Source organism: Mangifera indica, chromosome 16 (genome assembly GCF_011075055.1).
Source record: "Mangifera indica cultivar Alphonso chromosome 16, CATAS_Mindica_2.1, whole genome shotgun sequence".
Lineage (NCBI taxonomy): Eukaryota > Viridiplantae > Streptophyta > Magnoliopsida > Sapindales > Anacardiaceae > Mangifera > Mangifera indica.
In genome coordinates this window covers 13,602,430-13,623,421 of record NC_058152.1, presented here as the reverse complement: position 1 = coordinate 13,623,421, position 20,992 = coordinate 13,602,430, and the positions used below count along the sequence as shown (strand labels likewise).

At 32.4% G+C, this 20,992-nt stretch overlaps 1 protein-coding gene and 1 long non-coding RNA gene across 3 annotated transcripts; one reads left to right on the top strand and one right to left on the bottom strand.

Moving 5' to 3' along the window:
* Nucleotides 1–8,638: 8,638 nt before the first annotated feature.
* Nucleotides 8,639–11,212, top strand: LOC123198633 (calmodulin-binding transcription activator 2-like). 2 transcript variants are annotated; one of them, XM_044613361.1, is made up of 7 exons: nucleotides 8,639–8,877; nucleotides 8,968–9,083; nucleotides 9,169–9,257; nucleotides 9,362–9,404; nucleotides 9,939–10,049; nucleotides 10,342–10,774; nucleotides 10,856–11,212. In XM_044613361.1, exons 1-7 carry the CDS (start codon nucleotides 8,691–8,693, stop codon nucleotides 10,879–10,881), a joined length of 1,005 nt encoding a protein of 334 aa, XP_044469296.1. In that variant the 5' UTR covers nucleotides 8,639–8,690; the 3' UTR covers nucleotides 10,882–11,212. The 2 variants fall into 2 exon arrangements, with proteins under 2 accessions (XP_044469296.1, XP_044469295.1); XM_044613360.1 differs by having other exon boundaries at nucleotides 8,641–8,877; nucleotides 10,342–10,778.
* Nucleotides 11,213–18,616: 7,404 nt separating this feature from the next.
* On the bottom strand, nucleotides 18,617–20,019 carry LOC123198477. The gene is made up of 3 exons (XR_006498036.1): nucleotides 19,573–20,019; nucleotides 19,372–19,495; nucleotides 18,617–19,041 (listed from the first exon to the last, which is right to left on the bottom strand). It is a non-coding gene; the product is annotated as an uncharacterized LOC123198477 (long non-coding RNA).
* Nucleotides 20,020–20,992: the final 973 nt, after the last annotated feature.

Genomic DNA, 20,992 nt, shown 5'->3' with positions numbered 1-20,992 from the left:
TTCTGGTGTCAAAAGTCCGCCTATTTTTTCGTCTTCTCTTTTATTTCAAACAAAGTCACTTTTCTCTGTGTAAAGTTGCAACCTCCATTGATCCTTCAAAACACAGGAAATTCTATATCTGATTTATCAATAAATTAAATCTGTTTCATTTATAATTCTGGTTCTGGTTGTTTCTGGAACCACCATTGTTTTAAGACTTTAGGCATAGTGAAGGGATTAGGCACATTTGACACAGCAGAAGAAGCAGCTATAGCCTATGATGATGCACCCAGGCCATAACAGAGTGTTCTGTTTCTCTTTCTTCCCCTCACATTTGTCTCTGAAACTTTTCGCACCTCTTTCTTCCCTTCCTTAACCTATTCATTATAAGCAAAGGACCCTGGTTTTGTACTCTCGTCCGTTTCATTTCTTTTCAACTTAAAACCTTTGTTATGGAGATTTCAGGTAGACGATTTACTGCTCAACAAAGTAAGTCACACCGTTGAGAAGAAGATCATGTCCAAACCAACATCTTGAATTGTTTTATTGATTTGAATGATACAGATGCTGAAGAAATTCGGCAACAAGCTCAAATCCGGTGGTTTGGTGCAGCTGAAATATGTGAAATGATTGCCAACCACGAAAGCCTCGGTATACTTATCTCTGAACAACCAGAAACGCCTGCAAGTATAGTTTCACTTAGAACTTTGTTTCAACAAACTTTTTGACCCACGCAATTCACTGTTGCATTGATTTTCATTCATTTTTAATTCCAGGTGGTTCATTTTTTATGATACCCCGTCAAAGTCTTAGAAAGTTTCGAAAAGACGGACACCTGTGGAGCAAAAAGAAGGATGGAAAGACAATTCAGGAATCTCATGTCAACCTCAAGGTTACTGCATAATTTGATTGGAAGAGTTTTCAATATGCATAAAAATTCATCTCAGCAAATTTGTAACAATTATGAATTCTTTCAGGTGGGCGGCGTTGAGATGGTGGAGTGCTTGTATGTTCATGGAGAAGAAAATGAAAATTTTCAGAGACGCATCTATCGGATGCTAAAAGGGTGAGAATTTATAGTCTCAGAGATTCTTGGGGTTAATCCAGATTTCGTTAAGCAGTGCTTTGATCTCCTATTACTGATTTTTTTTTTTTATAAATAGAAAAAAAAAATCTTTTCTTTTATAATAAATTTGCTTATGTGCCCACTTGAACTAAAAAAATAACGTAAAAGAGAGTGAGTCTTTTAAAATTCATTTTTCAGGCGTTGACCGGTATTTGCGATCGCCTATCTCAGTTGCCAGTTTCTGAGAATGTTGTTGTATGCTCTGTAAATGCTTACTGCTCAGACAGTTTGATTTGTTTCTTATACCATTACCCTATCCATGGCTTTCCAGCTATATCTGTTGATTTGGAAGTACATGCTTGAGCTTAATATGATATCCATTTCCCCTTGCATTTTCAAGCAGAAACTACATTTTTCTGTTTTTGACTGGTACCTAATTGAATCCTATTGCTGCAGAGGGCCTTTACACATAGCTCTTTTTCACTACCGAGAAGACAAGGTTTGCTCAAAGTTTTCTATTTTTTAGCTTCGTCTGTTGTCATCTAGATCTGCCTCTTTATTTCACGCCCTTCTTCAATTTTCATTGTCACATTGTTTCTGAAAATATCAGGAAGCCAGGAAATATTCCAAACGCAACAAAAAGACCACCAAAATAACAGCTCAATCTTTCCAAGAAACTGGAAAAGCCATTCCCATTTTGGGGATAATAGGTTCTGGTTGTTCCAACTTGATTTTATTTGCAAATAATCAGTTGTTTAGTTTGCTTTGATTTGTTAAAATCTGTGCTTTCTGTTCCAGGAGATGGAATGCCCGTTTACAAATCTGAGTTTCAAAATCAGCCTTTCTCCCAAGAGACTAAGAATAATTTCCTCTCTGATCCTGACACACCTGGTGGCTATTATGAATTGCAGGAGTCGAAGAAGCCTGTGGAACAGTTTTCAGAGGTAAAGCATGATAAGTTTTTAGCTGTTAAATGTTTACTATCACAAGAAACTGTACTTGTTGACATAAAACTTTTCTTTGTATTGCTGTAAAAATCTGTTTTGTAGATCTCTCCCCATGACATTTTTGTCTAATAGCCAAACTATTATGAAAATATTATCTGTTTTAAGTACATAACCAATTATGGTTTTAGTTTTGGTTTTACAACTCAAAATGCTTATTGATAGTTCTCTTATGATTCTCCAATAATGTAAAATGCGTAGACACACTCGACATCTCTTTTGTGTTTTATTGATGTAAAATTTACTAAAGGGTGTTACATTCACTCACTTATGTAACTCAATGTCTTTATTGAAATTTGTCATACGATTGTTCAAGAAAACATAAGGAATGATTATGATTACATTTGTAGCATGTTGGTCCAATTTCCCAGCCCATTGTCAAGATAATGTATATCAGATACTCATATATATTCAATAGTTTTCTCATGTTTTATCAAAGTGAGATTTACCTATGAGTGTTAGGTTCACCTCTTTTTTTGGAACTTAATGTTTTCACTTAGATTTGTCTCACCATCGTTTAAAAGCTCACGCAGAGTAACTCTAATACTATTGGTAATATCTTGGCCTAATAACTTGTCTTACTATTTAAATATTATTTGATTTGGACACTACAATCACAATTTTGTTTTTGAGTATTACAGCTCAAAACTTGCATTAATAATGTACTATTTAATCAATGTTCTCTTATTATTTTCAAGTGATGTGATATGTTCATATATTCTCAACATTTTTTTTTATATTTTATCAATATAAAATTTACTTAAAAGGTTGTTATATCATTCCTTCTATTTTATTTAAAGAACACTATACTTGTTTCATTCACAAAAAGTTTACTTTATCAAAATCATTAAAGTTGATGTGCCTGATTGCTGACTTCAAGTTTAACATTGTATACTTATTATCTTTATTCATCTTCATCCTAGTGTTGCCAATGATTGATGTTGTATTTACTTATAATAAATACTAATTTAAATATCAATAATGATGTATTATTATATAATTGAACATTATTTTATTTTTAATTTAAAAATTATTTAATCATATGTTATTATTTTTATTGGAATTTGTTAAATAATTTGGCTAATATTCAAAGAATCACTTATCATTAAAAGACATGAGAATGAGAATTTTATACATCGGTAGGGTTTGCATACGTTACAGTACTGTGTTATTATTTTTGTAACTTTCATTATGGGATGACAAAATTCTTATATTTTGTGTTACTCAGGTTGCTAGCTATATAATGGAAACCTAATATGTATGATGTGCATATTTTCTTTCATGAGAAAAAAGGTTGTGATTGTTTTCTTGCTTTGGTTTTTTCTTTGCTTATTTCGTAATTTTAATTCAATATCTTGCATTACAACAACAACATCAGATGATAGAGGTAAGTTATAAATAGTTTTAGTAAATAAGATGCATGTGTAGTATTAGAGCATTGATATGTTGGTGTTTTGTTTTCAGTGATTTTGTGAATGTTTTCAGTAGGCTATAACCTCTATATCTTAATGCTCCATGACCCTTGCATATTATCCCACACAAATAAAGAGTCATATTTTGGGTCTGTCTTTATAATCTTCCGTTTCTAAAACCATCAGGAAAACTGGAAAAATTATAAACGCAGCAAGAAGCTCAACATTTTGGAGGTAACAGGTTTTCCATCCATCATTGTGAACCATGAGACTGTTCAATTACCTGTGCCTAGCTCTGTTGATCATGAGAGTTACCAATTGGCTTTGCCTCCACAAACTGCATATACAAGCAGCCTAAATGAAATTCAAGGATATGCTAAATTAGGTGCATTCTTGTAGCTCCTTTAAGTTTTAGGACATCATTATTCTTGTAGCAGCCTGAATGGGTTGATTAGTTTGCTTTAATTATTAAAAAAAGCATGTTAATCCATCTTAAATTTGCTTTCTTTCTGCTGAAGGAGATGGCTTGCTAGATTATGATAACAACTATGAAGATGAGTCTTATTGTAGTACATGGTTTACAGGTATTCCATTGGAATAGCTCTCTCTGATTTGTTAAGATGTGTGCTCGTTAATAAAAATTTTGCTTCTTTTTCCTTTTTTGTTCCAGGAGGTGGGATGCAAGATTATAATAATGACTTTAAAAATCACCCTTTTTCCCACGTATTTGGGAATGATTTCCTCCCAAACCTGAGTACACCTGGTAGCCCTTGTGAATTGTCAGAGTTGATGAAGTCTATGGAACAGTTTTCAGAGGTGAGGCATCATAATAAGTTTCAGAAATTAATTTGAAGTATAAGAATTGATTGTTGGCATAGTGTCTAACTTTGTGATCTGATTTAATAACTGTAAATTTGTAATCATTTTCTTCCTAGATTTGCTGGTAGTTCTCATGTTTTGGATCTTAATATTTCTACTTGAAATTACTAGAGAAAGAAGGAAGATCTAAAATGAGGGAATGAAATTCCGGGAGACATTGCTAAATGAAGAAAAAGTAGAGGTCGCGGTGGTGGCCCTGAAACTTCTTCATGCTGAGTACTTTGAATCCTAAGTTTTATTATGTAATACTAATTATTACGCCATATTTAAAAAAAAAGAAAACCATCATATTAAAATTTGGAAATAACTGCTGTTTGCGTGTAAAGACTAAAATATAAATGGTGTTGTAGAAGAGGGTACAGGCTTTTAATTATCTCCTTCCTACATATGAATATTTCAATGGTGAACATATATATATCTTGAGAACTGTTTAGTTAACAAGTTTATTCCTATCTCTTAATATGAATAATTTCCTTTATGCATTCAAATGGAGAGAAATTAATTTTTCAAGTTTACAAATGAATTTTTCAGGGCTCACTTGATTCCACTCTGTGAAGGCATTTTTCAAAGGTCATTCATTAATAACATAACCGAAGATGTAAGTTTTCAAACAGTAAATATTTCGACATTAAAAACTCTGTGCACAATCTTCATTTTTTATTTTACCTATCTAATAGTAGAGAACAACAAAGTCACATAGTTATTTCTAGGAAAGTTTGGTGTTTCTTACGCATGGTTTGAAGTAAAGTAGAATCACATGTTGGCATTGAGGCCGAGCTTACGGTGCTTGTCGTGTCACAGCCACATGCAATTGTTCGTCTTTTTACTAGTGTTTATTGCTGAAAGATACTTACATGTGCATATATAAGTATCTCGCTAGAAATGGCTGTGCCCATCCATAATCCTCCCTGACATTTAGAAAAACCCTCAACCTCAACCACCTCCCATCAATCAAGTATTAAGGTTTCTTCTACTTTCATTTTCTGAAAATATAAAAAGGATTAAAAATGAAAACGTATTGACATGTTTTCATGAAAATCAGTTGCAGAGGTAGAAATTAGACGCATTTTATACAGCAGAAGAAGAGGCAGCTACAGCCATTGTCACTACGAACAGAATGTAGAGTTTCTTATTCTTCCCCTCACATTTGTCTCTGAAGCCTCCCACATCTCTTTCTTCCCTCTCTTGACCTATTTATCAGAAACACAGAACCACCCGATTCAATTGCCCAACCCGAAACCCAGCCCACTAAACTACTCATATTCAAAACCAAACATAATGTACCCAAGCCCAAGGCTAGACCCAAAACCCAATTCGCTTACACCAAGCCTAATACTAATTACATCCAAACCCAAACTCTCTCTTTCAACCCATATAACCTAACCACCTATTCCATCCAACCCAACAACATACCAAACAACCCAAACTCACACTATATTATCAGGCCAAGCCCAATTACACAAACATCCCCAACCCAAACTGAGTTGATCAAACCCAGCCCAATAACCTGCAAAATGTCACCCATATATTGATCAAACACATACCAATTATACAAACACCCAAAGCCACACTCATTTAACCAAACCCAATCTAACAACATAAATAATGCCAACCCAAACTAACTTGATAAAACCTAATCCAAGTGAAACCTTCAAAACCCGAACCACCATAATTAGTATAACCACTACAACCTAGTTCTACTCCTCAAAACAATTACAAAAATTTGTGAAGATAGCATTATTCATCTATGTTGCCACAATTTTCTCAAACATCACCAGGCCATATGACGAGAAGAATAAGTGGATACTGCAATTATTGTGGCAATAGTGAACATGCGAGGGTGGGCAAGGTAGGTCAGGCTTACCATTAAAATCCAAAGAAATTTTGAAAATGATATGTCATACCCACCCTTATTCCAGCCCATATACTTTCAGCCCACTTTCACTAGCTCGATTCATTTAGTATGTAGATGATGGCGAGCACTTTAATGGAATCTCTTGCTCTAAAATTTTATTATTATTTCAGTCATTTAGCTTGTATTTATAGATTTATGAATTTTATTGTGAATCTCATCTTCTTAATATAGGTTATTTTGTGAGTTGTATGATCAAAATGTCTTCTACATTATTAAATGGTTATTTTTAATCTCTCATCACTTTTATTTAGATGGTCTCATTTCATTAATTGAGATTCTATGGAATTCTAAGTAATTATTGAAACTTTCTTACTAATATAATAAGAGCTGATAGTATGTTGCTATCATTATTTTATTAATAATTTGTATATAATTGACTTCTAGTTTGACCATTTCTTGTACATATTTTAATAGTAAATGATGCAATATTTGTATTTGTTAATCATCTGTATAACAATTTTTTTTTTTTTATATAGAATTTTAAGTTTCCTTTTAGCAAAAGTATGCTGCATTTGAAAGATTACAATCATGACAATTTTAAGTAATATAAGGTGGAAAAGAACATAAAAAAAATAAGAATATTATGCGTTCTTATTTTTTAATAGATACATAATATGATATTATATGATTGAATATTATTTTATTTTTAATTTAAAATCATTTCATTAATTGATGATAAATCAAATATATATCTATTTATGTACTTAAAATAAATATATATAATTTTATTAAAAATATATATATAAAGTTATAAATATAAGTCATTGAAATGTTACTTATATTTCATTTGAGAGCCATTTTACTGAGACTTAAATCATTTTTATATTGCATATTCAAAACTAAAAAAAGTTTCTGAAAAAAAGTGAGATTTGTATCCACTATTAGTAAACTTCATAAAATTACGAGTTAAATGTTAATTAATAAACAACCTTAACATAAATTTTGATTCTGCCATTCGGGTCGGTGGACAGATGAATTCGGGTGCCACAAGTTGAGAAGGCTAACATTTTATCGACCCGTTTGTTAACGCGAATTTTTTGGTGTAATTACCCTTCTGCCCATGGATTTGCTGTACATACACATCTCCCGTCTCTATAATTGTCCCGACCCGAGGCTGAAGTTCTATCTAGTTTCCGTAAAAAGATGGTTTCTGTTTTAAATTTTCATTTTATTCCAGCACCATCCTTAAAATGGCTATTCGATTTCCTTCCGAACAAAGTAAAAAATCAATGAAAAGAGTAGATGACATGTTAAATTGATAGAAGTTATGTTGGAAGAGAGTTTGGATTAATTTCCCTGAATAATAAGACTGTAATGTAAAAATATCGATTGGACCCTACCTATTATTTCCGTCTTCCTTTCTACTTGTCTATCCCCTGTTATTTTCTTTCTCAGATCTGGAGCCAAGTCGCCACAACTTGCTAGGACGGCGTCATCTGCTACTAACTTAGTTGGCAAAGTTTGTTTGTGGGTTTACTGTTTTTGTGTAATGGTGGATTTGATGATCGATTTTGGTATGTATGACGGTGAGTTTTTTCCTGTTTGTTCGAAGTTGGGGTGGTTTACGGTGGTCTTTTCGATGGTTGATGGAGGATTTTGTGCCGATCAGATGGCTTTTGAAGATGGGTTTTGATTTTATTTATAAGAAAAAAAATCACATCCTCAATTGTGGACAAAGAAATAATATTTAAAAAGGTCAGAAATTTTGTAATTTTTCCTGATGTTAGTATGGCGGGAGTAGCAGGGTCAAATTTAGTTTTTTTAATTGTTGAGTGCTTTTATATGAATAATTTTTTGTATGAATTATTTAAAAATTAAAAATAAAATAATATTTAATTATATAATTATATATTATTATTATATAAAAAATTATATACTAAAATTATGTATATAATATTATTATTCATTTCGATACTATATTTTTAAACCAATTTTTAACAAACCGATTTTGTTTTTCTAGCAAATGAACACCGGTCCGATCGGACAGGTTTTCAAAAGCAGGGTCCCCACCCTTTAACGCGAATTTGAGAAAATAGTTTTTAATTGTCTTTTTGGCCACGACTTCTAAGTACAGTTGCCTAGAATATATCATTTTCTTTTTTTTATACATAAAAATAACAATTACATCTCTATCTGTGTGACATAAATTATATTTTTCTATTAAAAAATTATAAACAGAAATAAAATAATATTTTAATACCTAAATCTTAAAAAAAATAATATTCCTGAAATCTGACAAGAAAAGTGTGATTTCAGAAACCCCACAGAGCTTTAATTCTACCTACTCATTATTCAACTCAATGGACCCCACTTTGCTAACGCGAAGTTTTTGCTGCAATTACCCTTCTGCCCCAGGTAGATCTATCTATATATACATATACAAGTGATTGATTTTATATACAAGTGATTCCGATCTCTTCATCGTGCCTGGCCAAATGGCTGCCCATTTTCCTTCCGGTCTTGTCAAGGACTCCATGTTGAAGGATGGCTTTGTACCAGATGTTGCAGAACTAAGGAAACGAGCGCAACACCGATGGCTTAGTGCAGCTGAAATATTAGAAATAATGAAGAACCATGAAAGGCTTTATATATTCAACGCTCAAAGACTAAAAAAGCCTACAAGTAAGTTGAATTGAACGTTTTAGTTTATGTTTTTGTATTCTGTTTTATCATCTTATAGCTGTATGAACATTTTTATTTTTCTGATTTCAGGTGGTTCATTCTTTGTAATTAAGCGTCACATGGTGAGAGAGTTCAAAAAAGATGACCATAATTGGACTAAGAAGAAGGATGGAAAGACTATTCAGGAAGCCCATGAGAAACTCAAGGTCAATACATACAATAATTGAGTGAAAAAAAGGGATTTTAATGTGCACCGGAATAGAAGTTTAATATGTGAATTCTTTCATTCAGGTCGATAATATTGAGATGTTACAGTGCTTGTATGCCCATGGACAAGAAAATGAAAATTTTCAAAGACGAATTTATTGGATGATTCAAGGGTAAGTCTTTCAAATTTAGTAGTCTAGTGTTCATTGACATTAGCAGTTGGCCCTGTTGGTTGTATTGATTTCTATGTATGTTTGCTTTCTGATTTCTTTTGCAGGGAACCTTCAGACATAGCACTTTTTCACTATCTAGAAATCAAGGTTAATTTTTCCAACTCTTCTGCAAATCACACGTAGTAAGCTAACTAGAGTTGAATTCTGAGTTAAGCCTAGTTTAAACTTAAGTTCAACTTAGACTACGGTAAACCCAAACTGAAGTTTGTCAAACTCATCTTAAAGATGTTCGAGTTCAAATTGAGATTTGAGTTTAATACTGTAGTTAAGCAAAATATAACTAAAATGACATTTTTTTTATATGTGTTGGTTAAAATGATATCGTTTTAGTTAATTTGTATCAAAATTTTTTAGACGCGTAAGTTGAACATCTTCAAAGCTCAAGTTCGAAAATGTTTAACCCTCATACTCGAATTTAAGTTCAAATTCATTTAAGCTAAGCTTGATTCAAATCTAATTGTAAAGTTGACATATAATGTGTATCTAAAATATATAATATATTGATAATCGACTAGGTTATTGATGTTGTTGATTATACGTGATGTTGTCTATGTTCCTAGCAAATCTCCCATACAGAGCGATATTTTTGGATCTAATTATTTTATTTCCGAAAATTATCAGAGAACTAGGAAAAGATGTGAACCAGAAAATGACATATCGGAAGAGCGTCCTGCACCTGCTCGTAGCTTTGGTGAATGTCATAATATTTGCCTACAGAATATCGTCTGGCAGGTAAAAAAATAATGATTGAGCTTGTACTGTCCAATGTTATTTGCATCAGACAGATTATTAATAGATGTAATTGTAACTTTTTCAAATGAAGTTCCAAATATTGGTTGAAGAAGATTTTTGGGATTATCTTTCTGGAATTATATCCTGGACTTCCCAGTGCTGGTGACAGGATATACACTTTTTAACGAAATTTACAAGATACAACATATTAACTATACTTCCTTGATAAAGTAATGTTCAGTAAATTCTAGTTTCTACTCACCTTTTTTCGCACATTGATCTTCAAATGCAGGATCGTGCATCTAATATTTGTGAAAGTCTGCATAGAAGATTTGAAAATCTGTTGTCTCTGAGTTTTACATGTACAAATTATTCTGACAACAATATAAGAAAAGTACCAGCATTGTACCATAAAATAAAAGAGTCACTAAACGAGGAAGACAATGACTGGGGAAAGATGTCAATACCAAATTTAGAGAAGAAAATTTCATCAGAAATGATAAAGGAGAAGATTTTGAAGGAGAAGTTACATTTGTGGCTCTTACAGAAGGTAGTTGAAGGTGGAAGTGGACTTACTATGTTAGATAAAGGTGGTCAAGGTGTAATACATTTTGCTGCTGCTCTTGGTTATGATTGGGCCTTAAAAGCCATAGTTGCGGCAGGAGTAGACATCAATTTCCCTGATGTGAATCGATGGACTGCACTTCATTGGGCAGCATCTTGTTGTAGGTAATCCTCTTAAAAATGAAATCATCTTGCTTAATTTTTTTCATGGCACTAATTTCTTGTATTTGTTTTGTCATTAGACCGCATACGGTTTGGTACCTCATAACTCTCGGTGCGCTATCTTATCCAAATCCAGAAGCCCTTTTGGCAAAACCATTGTAGATTTGGCTTCTGAGAAGGAACACCAAGGAGCTAATGCTCATTTGTGATTTGAACTCTAAAATGTTCCAATAATGCTATGTATATGTATGTATGCATATAGCACTACTGCTCAAGTTTGGTTTGGACTGGGAAGGATCTTGATTTGTCCGGAACTTATCAGAGAAAAAGCAATCCAGACAGTATTTCACTATAATATGTTTTCAAACTGAGTCTGTTTTTATAAGTTCTTATTTTGGTCTAATGTGAAAAAGTTTTTAATCTTGAATTTCTCTAAAGAGTCGTTCTCTAAAACAAATTATTCTTGCAAGCCGTTTACTCTAAAAGAATCTGTTGTGATTTTTATGAAATTGATTACATAGCTCCACCTTCAAATCATATATGCAGATTTTCCATTTTCTGGGAGAGAGCTTTCCTCAATCTTTTACCGAGAATAAAGATATGCATCTTCTCTAACTTTCAGATGTGATTATTGCCTCGGTGCAGTGGTGAAATCAAATTAACTTTAAAATTTTTATGTTCCAGTATATATTACCATTCGAGTGACTGCTATCCTTCACTTCTTGTTAGTGAAATGTGTGGTTCTTTTGAGTCGTGCCGTTTGGTTTACAAAACACAAAACAAATTTATGTTCAAGATGACCAATGTTTTGACAATGTGTTAGACTATTGGATCAAAATATTACAAATGAACAATACCACATTTACCAACTTCTCATCCGATCACATTAAAATATAAAACATTATAATATAAATTTGCACAAATAAATTGGTAAAAAAAATTAATAAATTTCATATTTAGTAGCTCACAACGAAACCATTTCAACATTTGGAGTCTTACACAACCCATGGATATTGAACATAATCTATAACCAAACCATTTATAATGATTTTACAACTACATTTTCTAGCAGAGGAAAAGTTTTTTTTTTTTTAATAATATAATTATTATTATTATGAGAAAATGTGTATATATTTATGTACCTAAAATAAATATACATAATATTACTCTATATCATAATATAATTAAATATTACTTTATTCTTCAATCATATAATAACATATAATTTAAATATCCAATTAAATATCAAAACTAAATACACAGATTTATTGTATCATAATTACATATAAACAAGTTCCAGTCTTCGCATTTTTTATTCACAATTTCTCAAGGAGCTCCACCATTTGAGATGAGACACTCTACAGTATGCATTCTGGTTTAAGAATCAAATACAGCAACAAGAATTTACCTATTTTAGCATATCCATGAATTTTGTTCAGTTTGCTTTGTATACAGAGTCTCTGGAGGCAAAGTCAATTGGTACCTCATGATAAACAGAGCTAGAAAGGTGTAATTGGTCAAGTCTTATGGTTAACAATACTAGATGTAAACCTGTTGCCTCCAAAATGTAAAGCTTCTTCAAATAATGTTTCAAGTTTTTCATAAACAAAAGATTATGATGACCTAAAATACGATTCTGTATCCATGTGGGACAATGTGCAAGGATCATGGAGGTTGAACTTAAGATATAGAGTCTATAGCCCACTGTCAACATTCACAAAATCCTTGAAAACACCAACATACAAATTTAGGTCCACGAAGCAGCAGTAAAATCTATTACATTATAGATTGTTTTTGGTCAAATGACTAAACCAGAATACAATAATGCCTACAAAACTGTATATTATAGTATACACACCCTTCGAATATATGCCACATCATTTATCAGATACCAATAAGAACTGCTGTCGGACAAACCTCAATTAATAATTCTTTGCCTGCCAATCTGGCTGTTGCTGGGAAATTATACTTGACATTTATCGAGGTAATTGGCAAGAAACTCCCTCAAAATTTCACTACCCCCTTAAGATTTTTCTTATTTCTCTAACAATTAAAAAAAAAAAATTTAAGATCCACATTGTATTAGTATATGTTGCAAAGTGCAAAAACTAGGAAGATGTAAACAATCTTATACTAGCACTCAGCGATCAAACACATCTACTTCTATGATTTTCAGAAAGTATACTTTTTTTGTGGTTGAACAAGAAACATATGTTCTTTAAAAAAATTGAAGAGAATGAGATTGATATAAAGGGCAGTTTTCTTTAGTAATACAGAGAAAAGTTTTACAGCAATAGGTACAGTTTTTTCTGAAAACATTTAATATCTAAGAACTTACCAAGTTTTACCTCTGGAAACCGTTCCACAGACTTTTTTGACTCCTGCAAATCATAATGGCGACCAGGTGTACCAGGATTAGGGAGGAACTCATTCTTAGTCTCTTAGGGGAAAGGCTTATTTTCAAACTCAGAATTGAAATTTACTCCTGGCACAAGAAGCACAGATTTTAACAAATCAGGGCAAGCTAATCAACTTATTACTTGTAAATAAATTAAAATTATAAGAACAATAACCTGTAGTGGGTATAGTTTTTCCAGTTTCTTGGAAGATTGAGTTGTTACTGTAGTGGTCTTCTGCGCTTGCACTATTTCCTGGCTTCCTGTTATTTCCAGAACCAATGTGACAATGAGAATTGAAGAAGGGCATGAAATAAAGAAGCAGATTTAGATAACAACGGAGGAATAGAAAGATATGAGCTAACCTTGTCTTCTCGGTAGTGAAAAAGGGCTATGTCTAAAGGCCCTCTGCAGCAATAGCATTCCATTAGATTGTAGTAAAAACAGAAAAAAAAAATGCAGTTTCCTTCAAAATGAAAGAGGAAATGGATATCATATTAAGCTCAAACATTTACTTCCAAATCAACAAAAATAGCTGAAAAGCCATGGATAGGATAATGGCATAAGGAACAAATCAGACTATCAGAGCAATCAGTATTTACAGAGCATACAACCACATTCTCAGAAACTGCTGACTGAGAAGGGCAATCTCTAATGCCAGTCAAACACCTGAAAAATGAATTTTAAAAGACTCGCTTTCTTTTTTTTAATTCCAGTGGGCACCTAAGGAAATCTATTATCAGAGAAAAGATTTAAAAAATCAAAAAAAAATTCAATATATGAAATTCAAAGCATCTCTGAGCGAAATCTGGATAAATCCATCAAATCTGTGAGACTATATATTCTCACCTGTTAACCATCCAATAGAAGCATCTCTGAAAAATTTCATTTCTTGTCCATGGATATACAAACACTCCATCTCATTGCTACACACCCGAAAGAATAAAAAATTGTTAATCTGCAAAACTGAATCTAATGAATACAAATTTACAAAGACAAACTTCTATGCATATTTGAAATCTCTTTCAACCAAATTACACAATAACCTTGAGGTTGACATGAGATTCCTAAATAGTCTTTCCATCCTTTTTGCTCCACACATGTCCATCCTTCTTAAACTTTCAAAGAGTTTGACAAGCTATCACAAAAAAAATGAACCCCCTAGAATTAGAACTGAATGAAAATCAATGCAACAACAAATAGCATGGGTCAAAAAGTTGGAAGAAACAAAGTTATAAATGAAACTATACTTGTAGGCATTTATGGTTGTCGAGAGATAAGTACATCGAGGCATCTATAGTTGGCAAATATTTCAGCTGCACTAAACCATCAAATTTGTACAAGTTAGCACATATGCATTTTATATGTGCACAATACGTGTTTGTTGTATGTTACCATTTTAAACATGTTTGGACATATCTTTGGACTAAAACTTTTTAAATGTGTATTTTAGATCACATCGTATCTTTCAATTGTTAGAAAGCCATATTTTGAGTCATACCCTTTTATACAATTTTTTTTAACAATTAGGAACAAGATAAATCATAAATGCGGTAAGAAGACTACCAAAGTAACCTCTCAATCTTCTCAAGAAGCTAAAAAAGTTATACCCCTCAATCATAAACACGACATAATTTAAACAAGCAAATTAACATATATTTAATTTTGCATTGTTTGATCCCTGTTGTGAATTCTGCTAATAATTCTAGTGACACTCTAGACTCTGTAAAAGATATGAAAACCTATTATCTCAAAGTTGTCTTAACGGCGATATAACTAAAATTTTATTGCAAGAGAAAATAGAAAAGTTGCTTTAACATATGTTTCTCTTCAACATGAGTTCTTGTATTGATTAAAAGTTCCTTTTTAATTATTATTAAAACAATCCATTACTACCCTAAAAGTGTCATGCAGAAGTTTTATTTATGGCTCAAAAAACTTGGTAAAGGTGGAGGTGGACTTACCATATTAGATGTAAAAGTGAAAAATGTTACAAGACATAACTGATGCCACAAAAATATATATAAATTGAAATGATGAGAATGACTTTACAACTACTCATTGAGCAACAAAAGATGCAAGGTAAAACTCCAACCACATATTTGGTGCCCCCCATAAAGATAAAGTAACTTGAAGAGTTTTACCTTTTATCGTTGTTGCCCAATAAAAAATTATAAATTTATTCTCGTCACTTAAATTTATCTAAGACCGGAGTATAACCAAATGCAACTACAAAATGTATCATTTTTATATGTAACACCATAAACCCACCTCTACTTTCACCAAGTTTCTTAAGCCATAATTGAAACTTCTGCAATATTATGTCATATAATTTTAAATAAACACCTTTAGAATAGCAATAAATTATTTCAATTTAAAAAAAAAAAAAAAACCCTTTGAAATCAATACAAGAACTTTTTATGGAAAGAAACCTATGCAAAGACAAATTTCTTGCTACCTCTTCTAATAAAATTTAAGATATATTGCCGTTAAGACAACTCTAGGGCAATACATTTTTATATCTTTTACGGAGACTTTCAATTGAAATATTACCAAAATTATTAACAAGATCCATAACAAGGATGAAACACCAGAAAATTAAATAGATATTAGTACACTTGTTCGATTATATCACGCTCACAATTGAGAAATACAATTTTTCTAACTTTTTAAAAAAATTGAGACATTACTTTGGTTATCTTCGTGCCGCATTTATGATTTTTCATGTTTTCCCGTTTGTATTAGAATATATATATATATATATATATATATATATATTCTAACACATATACACACACAAAAGAGTAAGACTCAAAATATGACCATACACAATAATTAAAAGATACGATGTGATCTAACCTTCTCTTCTCTGTAGTGATAAAGTACTATATCTACAAGTTCCCTGCATCAATAGCATTCAATTAACTTGATAAGAAATCAATAACATAAATCAACCCTTCAAAATAAAAGTAAATAAACGAAATTATATCAACATTAAGCATGCACTTCCAAATCAACCAAAAAAGAGTCAAAAAGCCATGGACAGATCAAACTACGACAACAATAAGCATACATATTTCTATGAATTTTTTATTTGAAGAGATTAGTTACCAACGTCGGCACGGGCAACAATAAGCATACAAATTTATTTAAGAAAAGATTAAAAAATTAAAAATTAAAAAAAAAAAGTTCTCAGAAGTTGTCATAACACTTGTAACATCTGCATAAACCCCAAGGAGACAATGGTTTCTTACTTTTCAATCATACGATAAATAGGCCTTTGCAAATTTTCATTTGTTTCTAAATAAACATACAAGCAATTCAACTTCTCCACTTCGTTAACCTGTAAGATTTCACCCTTGTTAATTTACAAAACTGCATCGTTTTTGCATCTTTCTTTTTATTTTTACTCCACACGTGCTCATCCTTCCTAAACTCTCTAAGCCTTTGCAACTTAATGACAAAAAAAAAAAAAAAAACCCTTAGCCAAAGCATATTCCATCCGTAAAAGGTTAGAAAAATAAAATCCCAGATGGAATAAAAGAAGGCCTTGGTTGTGTTTCACAGACAAGTATTTAAAGTTTTTCATGGTTTTCAAATATTTTACCTATTTCAGCAGCATTCAACCACTTATGTTGCGCTTCTTTCACGATTTATTCAACATCCTCGTCATTTAAACAATCAGCAACGTCATTCATATCAATAAAACAATTCAAATTGTGAACTCATTTATAAGTACTAACTCTGTTCAAACAGAAAGGGTTTAGCTGAAGGTGCCATAAGAAAGGTGTTAAAAATGGAACGAATGGTTGCAAAAACAGAGTACTCTATTTATTAGAAAGAGTGACACTAAAATTTGGTGAAGAAAATGAAAACAGTGTAGATCGATTGAAGAAAAATGAAGAGCAGAAAAGGAGCCTAAGCTTCTAGAGAGAAAAGGCAAGAATTTATTGAAAGGAAGGCAAAAAGTTACATTGCCTGCTTTGTGTCTGATGTGGCAATCCTGGTGAAATGCAATAAGCACCATTGATCTTCAATAGAGAAACACACTAACATTGATTCTAAGCCGTTGGATTTTACTAACGGAGTCGTTAACCAACCGTTAGTTTGTTGCTGAAAGGCTTGATTCCATGCTCCTTCAAATCATATATGGAGATCTCCACTGTAATATCAACAGAATCCTGTATTTGAAGATCATTATTGGAAAATTAGCTTCACATTCGATCCTGTATTTCAGAGTCATTTTGGAATATAAGCTGCCATATTGAACAACAGGAAGGCAGTTTCTATATCTTCTGCAAATTGTAGATATCTTCGTTGGCACTTCAGTGGTAAAACCAAATTAACTTAAAATTTTTATGTACCAGTGTAAGTGATTGCTGAGCTTTACTTTCTAGCAGTGAAATAGAGTTTTGCCTTAACTTTTCCGCAAAATAGTATGTATAGAAATCAACACAACAACGCAATAAGATGAATGATACTCCACCTCAGGTAAATCTCATATTGACAAAGCAAAATAGAAATATTGATTATCTTACATCGCTTGTGGATCAATAGGACCTAAGGTGCATAAGAGCAAACATAAGTGTTCATACAGAAGAATTTTAACACAAATGAAGTGGCAAAATCAGGTTATTCAGCTAATAGAAGCCATACATTTGGAGCATGAAATGGAAACTGCTGGCAGACTGCCCAACTATAAAATGAGGAAAAAAAAAAAAAAAACGAAACAAAGCAGAGAGATTTTTCTAGTAAAATTTGGGGCAGCTCTGGCTGAACTGGGAGAGTCCCTAGCCTCTCGAAAGCTAGGCCCTTCCGGAGAGATTTTTGACCTCTCAAATGCCTGGAGAATTAACTTGAGTTTCTGTACTTTGCACTGATGGATTTTATGCTGCTGTTGCTTTGTGAATTTGGTACTGTAATGAACTAATACTTTGGATTAGTTTTATTGTTTATGTAATGAAATATTTCAGTTGAATCACTTCTTTTATGTTCTTTGTTCTTTTGCTGAATACTGTCATTTAAGTGTTTGTATACTGAAAATTGTTGGAACTGTGATATCATAACAAAGAGCAGATTGGTGGAAGTTGGTTTCTATTGCTTGAATATCTATTATAGAAATGTCGTAGTACAGATTGTAACTCTGCTGGAAATTAGAAAAAGAGGGGAGGTGCTGCTGTAATCTTCCCATGTTCCTAACATGGATGTTAAGACAAGGGTGATCAAATAGTCTATGAATTCCAAAGGAAATATACAAAATCATGATATTCTGTGGGCGTTACTTTTAGATGTGCAATTAAATAGGTGAGAACGAGAAGCAAAAAAGCAGATTAAATAATAATAGTAAAGGAACACAAACAAAATTCTATATCATTAAGGATGTAAAGGAAAGAAAAAACTATTAAGTTAGAAAATAATAGTAACAAATTATGCTCAAGTCCGAAAAAAACTATGTATTTATCATGCCTCACCTCTAAAAACTGTTCTGCATACTTTATCAACTCAATATCTCAAGGAGGGCCGGCGGATTTTCAGAGTCATTTTCTTAATCTGGCCTGCCACCTCTTTCAACAGAAATAAGCAACAGATGAAGTAACAAGTTCATATTTAATTAAACGTAGGCAAACTAATCAACTGATTGCTTGCAATTGTAAATGATATAAAGTTACAATAATCATAGAATTCTGATCAAATCATGATGAAAATCAGGGAAAGAACTGAACCCAGAACTTGATTTGTCGTTACAAACTGCACCAAGTATCATCATAACCAAAAGCAGCTGCTTTTGAAAGTCACATGGATTCAGTTGGGTTCTTGTAGCTGCTTTTTAAAGATGGCACTAAGGAAACTCAACATAGAAGAACCACCACCTGCTAAGAGATTGAGCACATTGGTGAAGGAACTCTGGTAAATTTCTCATTCAATTCAACCTTTTTTAATCTCTTGCTCGTGTTTTGCCTATTGCCCTTTCATATAGTTATAAGATGCCCTTTTGGACGAATTCATGGACCATGGTTGGTGGTGGAATTGTATGCAACATGTGGTTTGCCATTTGTGTTCATGGATTTCTACTATTTGGATTGCTTCATATTTGGGGAAGAATATGATTACAATTATTAAATCATATCACCAAGTTGGACTTGAAGCCAACAATCAAATTCTTTAACTTTTAATAATTTCAGAAACTTATCATGCCTCACCTCTGAAAACTGTTCCATAGACTTCATCAACTCCGGCAATTCACAAGGGCTACCAGGTGTACCCAGGTTTGGCAGGAAAGAAGCTGATTTTATAAATAATTATAATAATCTTACATGCCATTTCCTGGAACAAAAAGAAGCAATATTTCCATTAACCATCTCACATATTAACAAATCAGTTAAAGTTATTCAATTGAATACCTGTATACGATATACTGTAATAAGTATCCAAGAATCCTATATCTGTCATTTGCATCCCACTTCAAAGAAAATATCCTAAATGTTGCTGTGGTTGCTTGTATCTGTACTTATTAAAGGCAAAAACAATTGGTTACTTGAATGCACCTGAGTAGTTAATGGAGACAAAAGTGATTCATAATTATAATCTAAAAGTTGAGAACATAAAAGAAGCTGCAACAATGCACTTGCAGATTCAACATTTCCCTAAATGTTGTTTAGGTTTTGAAGGTAGGGGCAATTGGCTACACTTGTGATAGGCAATGCCAGACGAAGAGCCCTGAGAACTTATCATCACCAAAATGGGTATAGCTTTTCCGACTTCTAGGGAGGATTGAATGGTTCACGTTTACAATTTTTCCTGATTTCCTATGAGTTTCAGAAACAAAAGATCAAAAAATAAGATTTAAAATATGGATCTTTATAACTACTCTAGCAAATCCCAAGTTACAAGCATGAGATGATAGTAAAAGATTGGTTGAATAACATGTAAACTAATAAATAGCAAATTAGGCACAAAAATAGGGAGATTTTATGTCACGTATCCTTGTCTTCTCAATAGGGAAAAAGAACTATCCTGCATGTTACCTGCAGTAAATAGTAATAAAAAACAGAAATCAACCCAAAATAATTATGAAAAATTGAGAAACGATATATCTTGGAAAAACATGTCAGAGCAAAATCTGTACAAACCTCAAGAATCTTCGAGGATGAGACTATGAATTTTTACTTTTGAATCATTTGATAGATACGCCTTTGAAAATTTACATTATTTTCTCCATATGCATGCAAGCACTTCAACGTCTTAACACCATCGACCTGAAAATTCTCACTTTTTAATCTACTAGATTGAGAGCATTGAATATAGATGGCATGCAAATGAATTCTTATGACATATTAAAGGTAAGAAACTTGAGGTTTTCATGGGACTCCTCAATTGTCTTTCCATTCTTCTTTTTGCGCCAATTGCGACCATTCCTTTTAAATTCTCTAAATCTGTGCATCACAATTACGAAAAATGAACCAACCGCAAGAAGAAATGAACGTTATTCATGCGAAAACAAATTGGATGTAAAAAAGTGATAAAAAATCTAGAAAGAAATAAAATTTGGAGGCTTATCTTGTCGTTGAAGGGCAAGTATATGAAGCCTTTAATGGTTCTGAAATATTTTACATATTTCAACTGGATTCAGCCATCGATCCTGCACTTCTTTCAGTAATTCTAGAGCATTTAATCATTCCAATCAATCAAGCACCATTCTTATCAGTAAAAACAATTCAAGTTGCAACTGATTAATATTTCTTAGCTATGTAACTCAGTCATACTTGCTTTGATCAGCAAGAAAGCGTCCACCTGAAAGCGCCATAATAAAGGTGCTAAAGA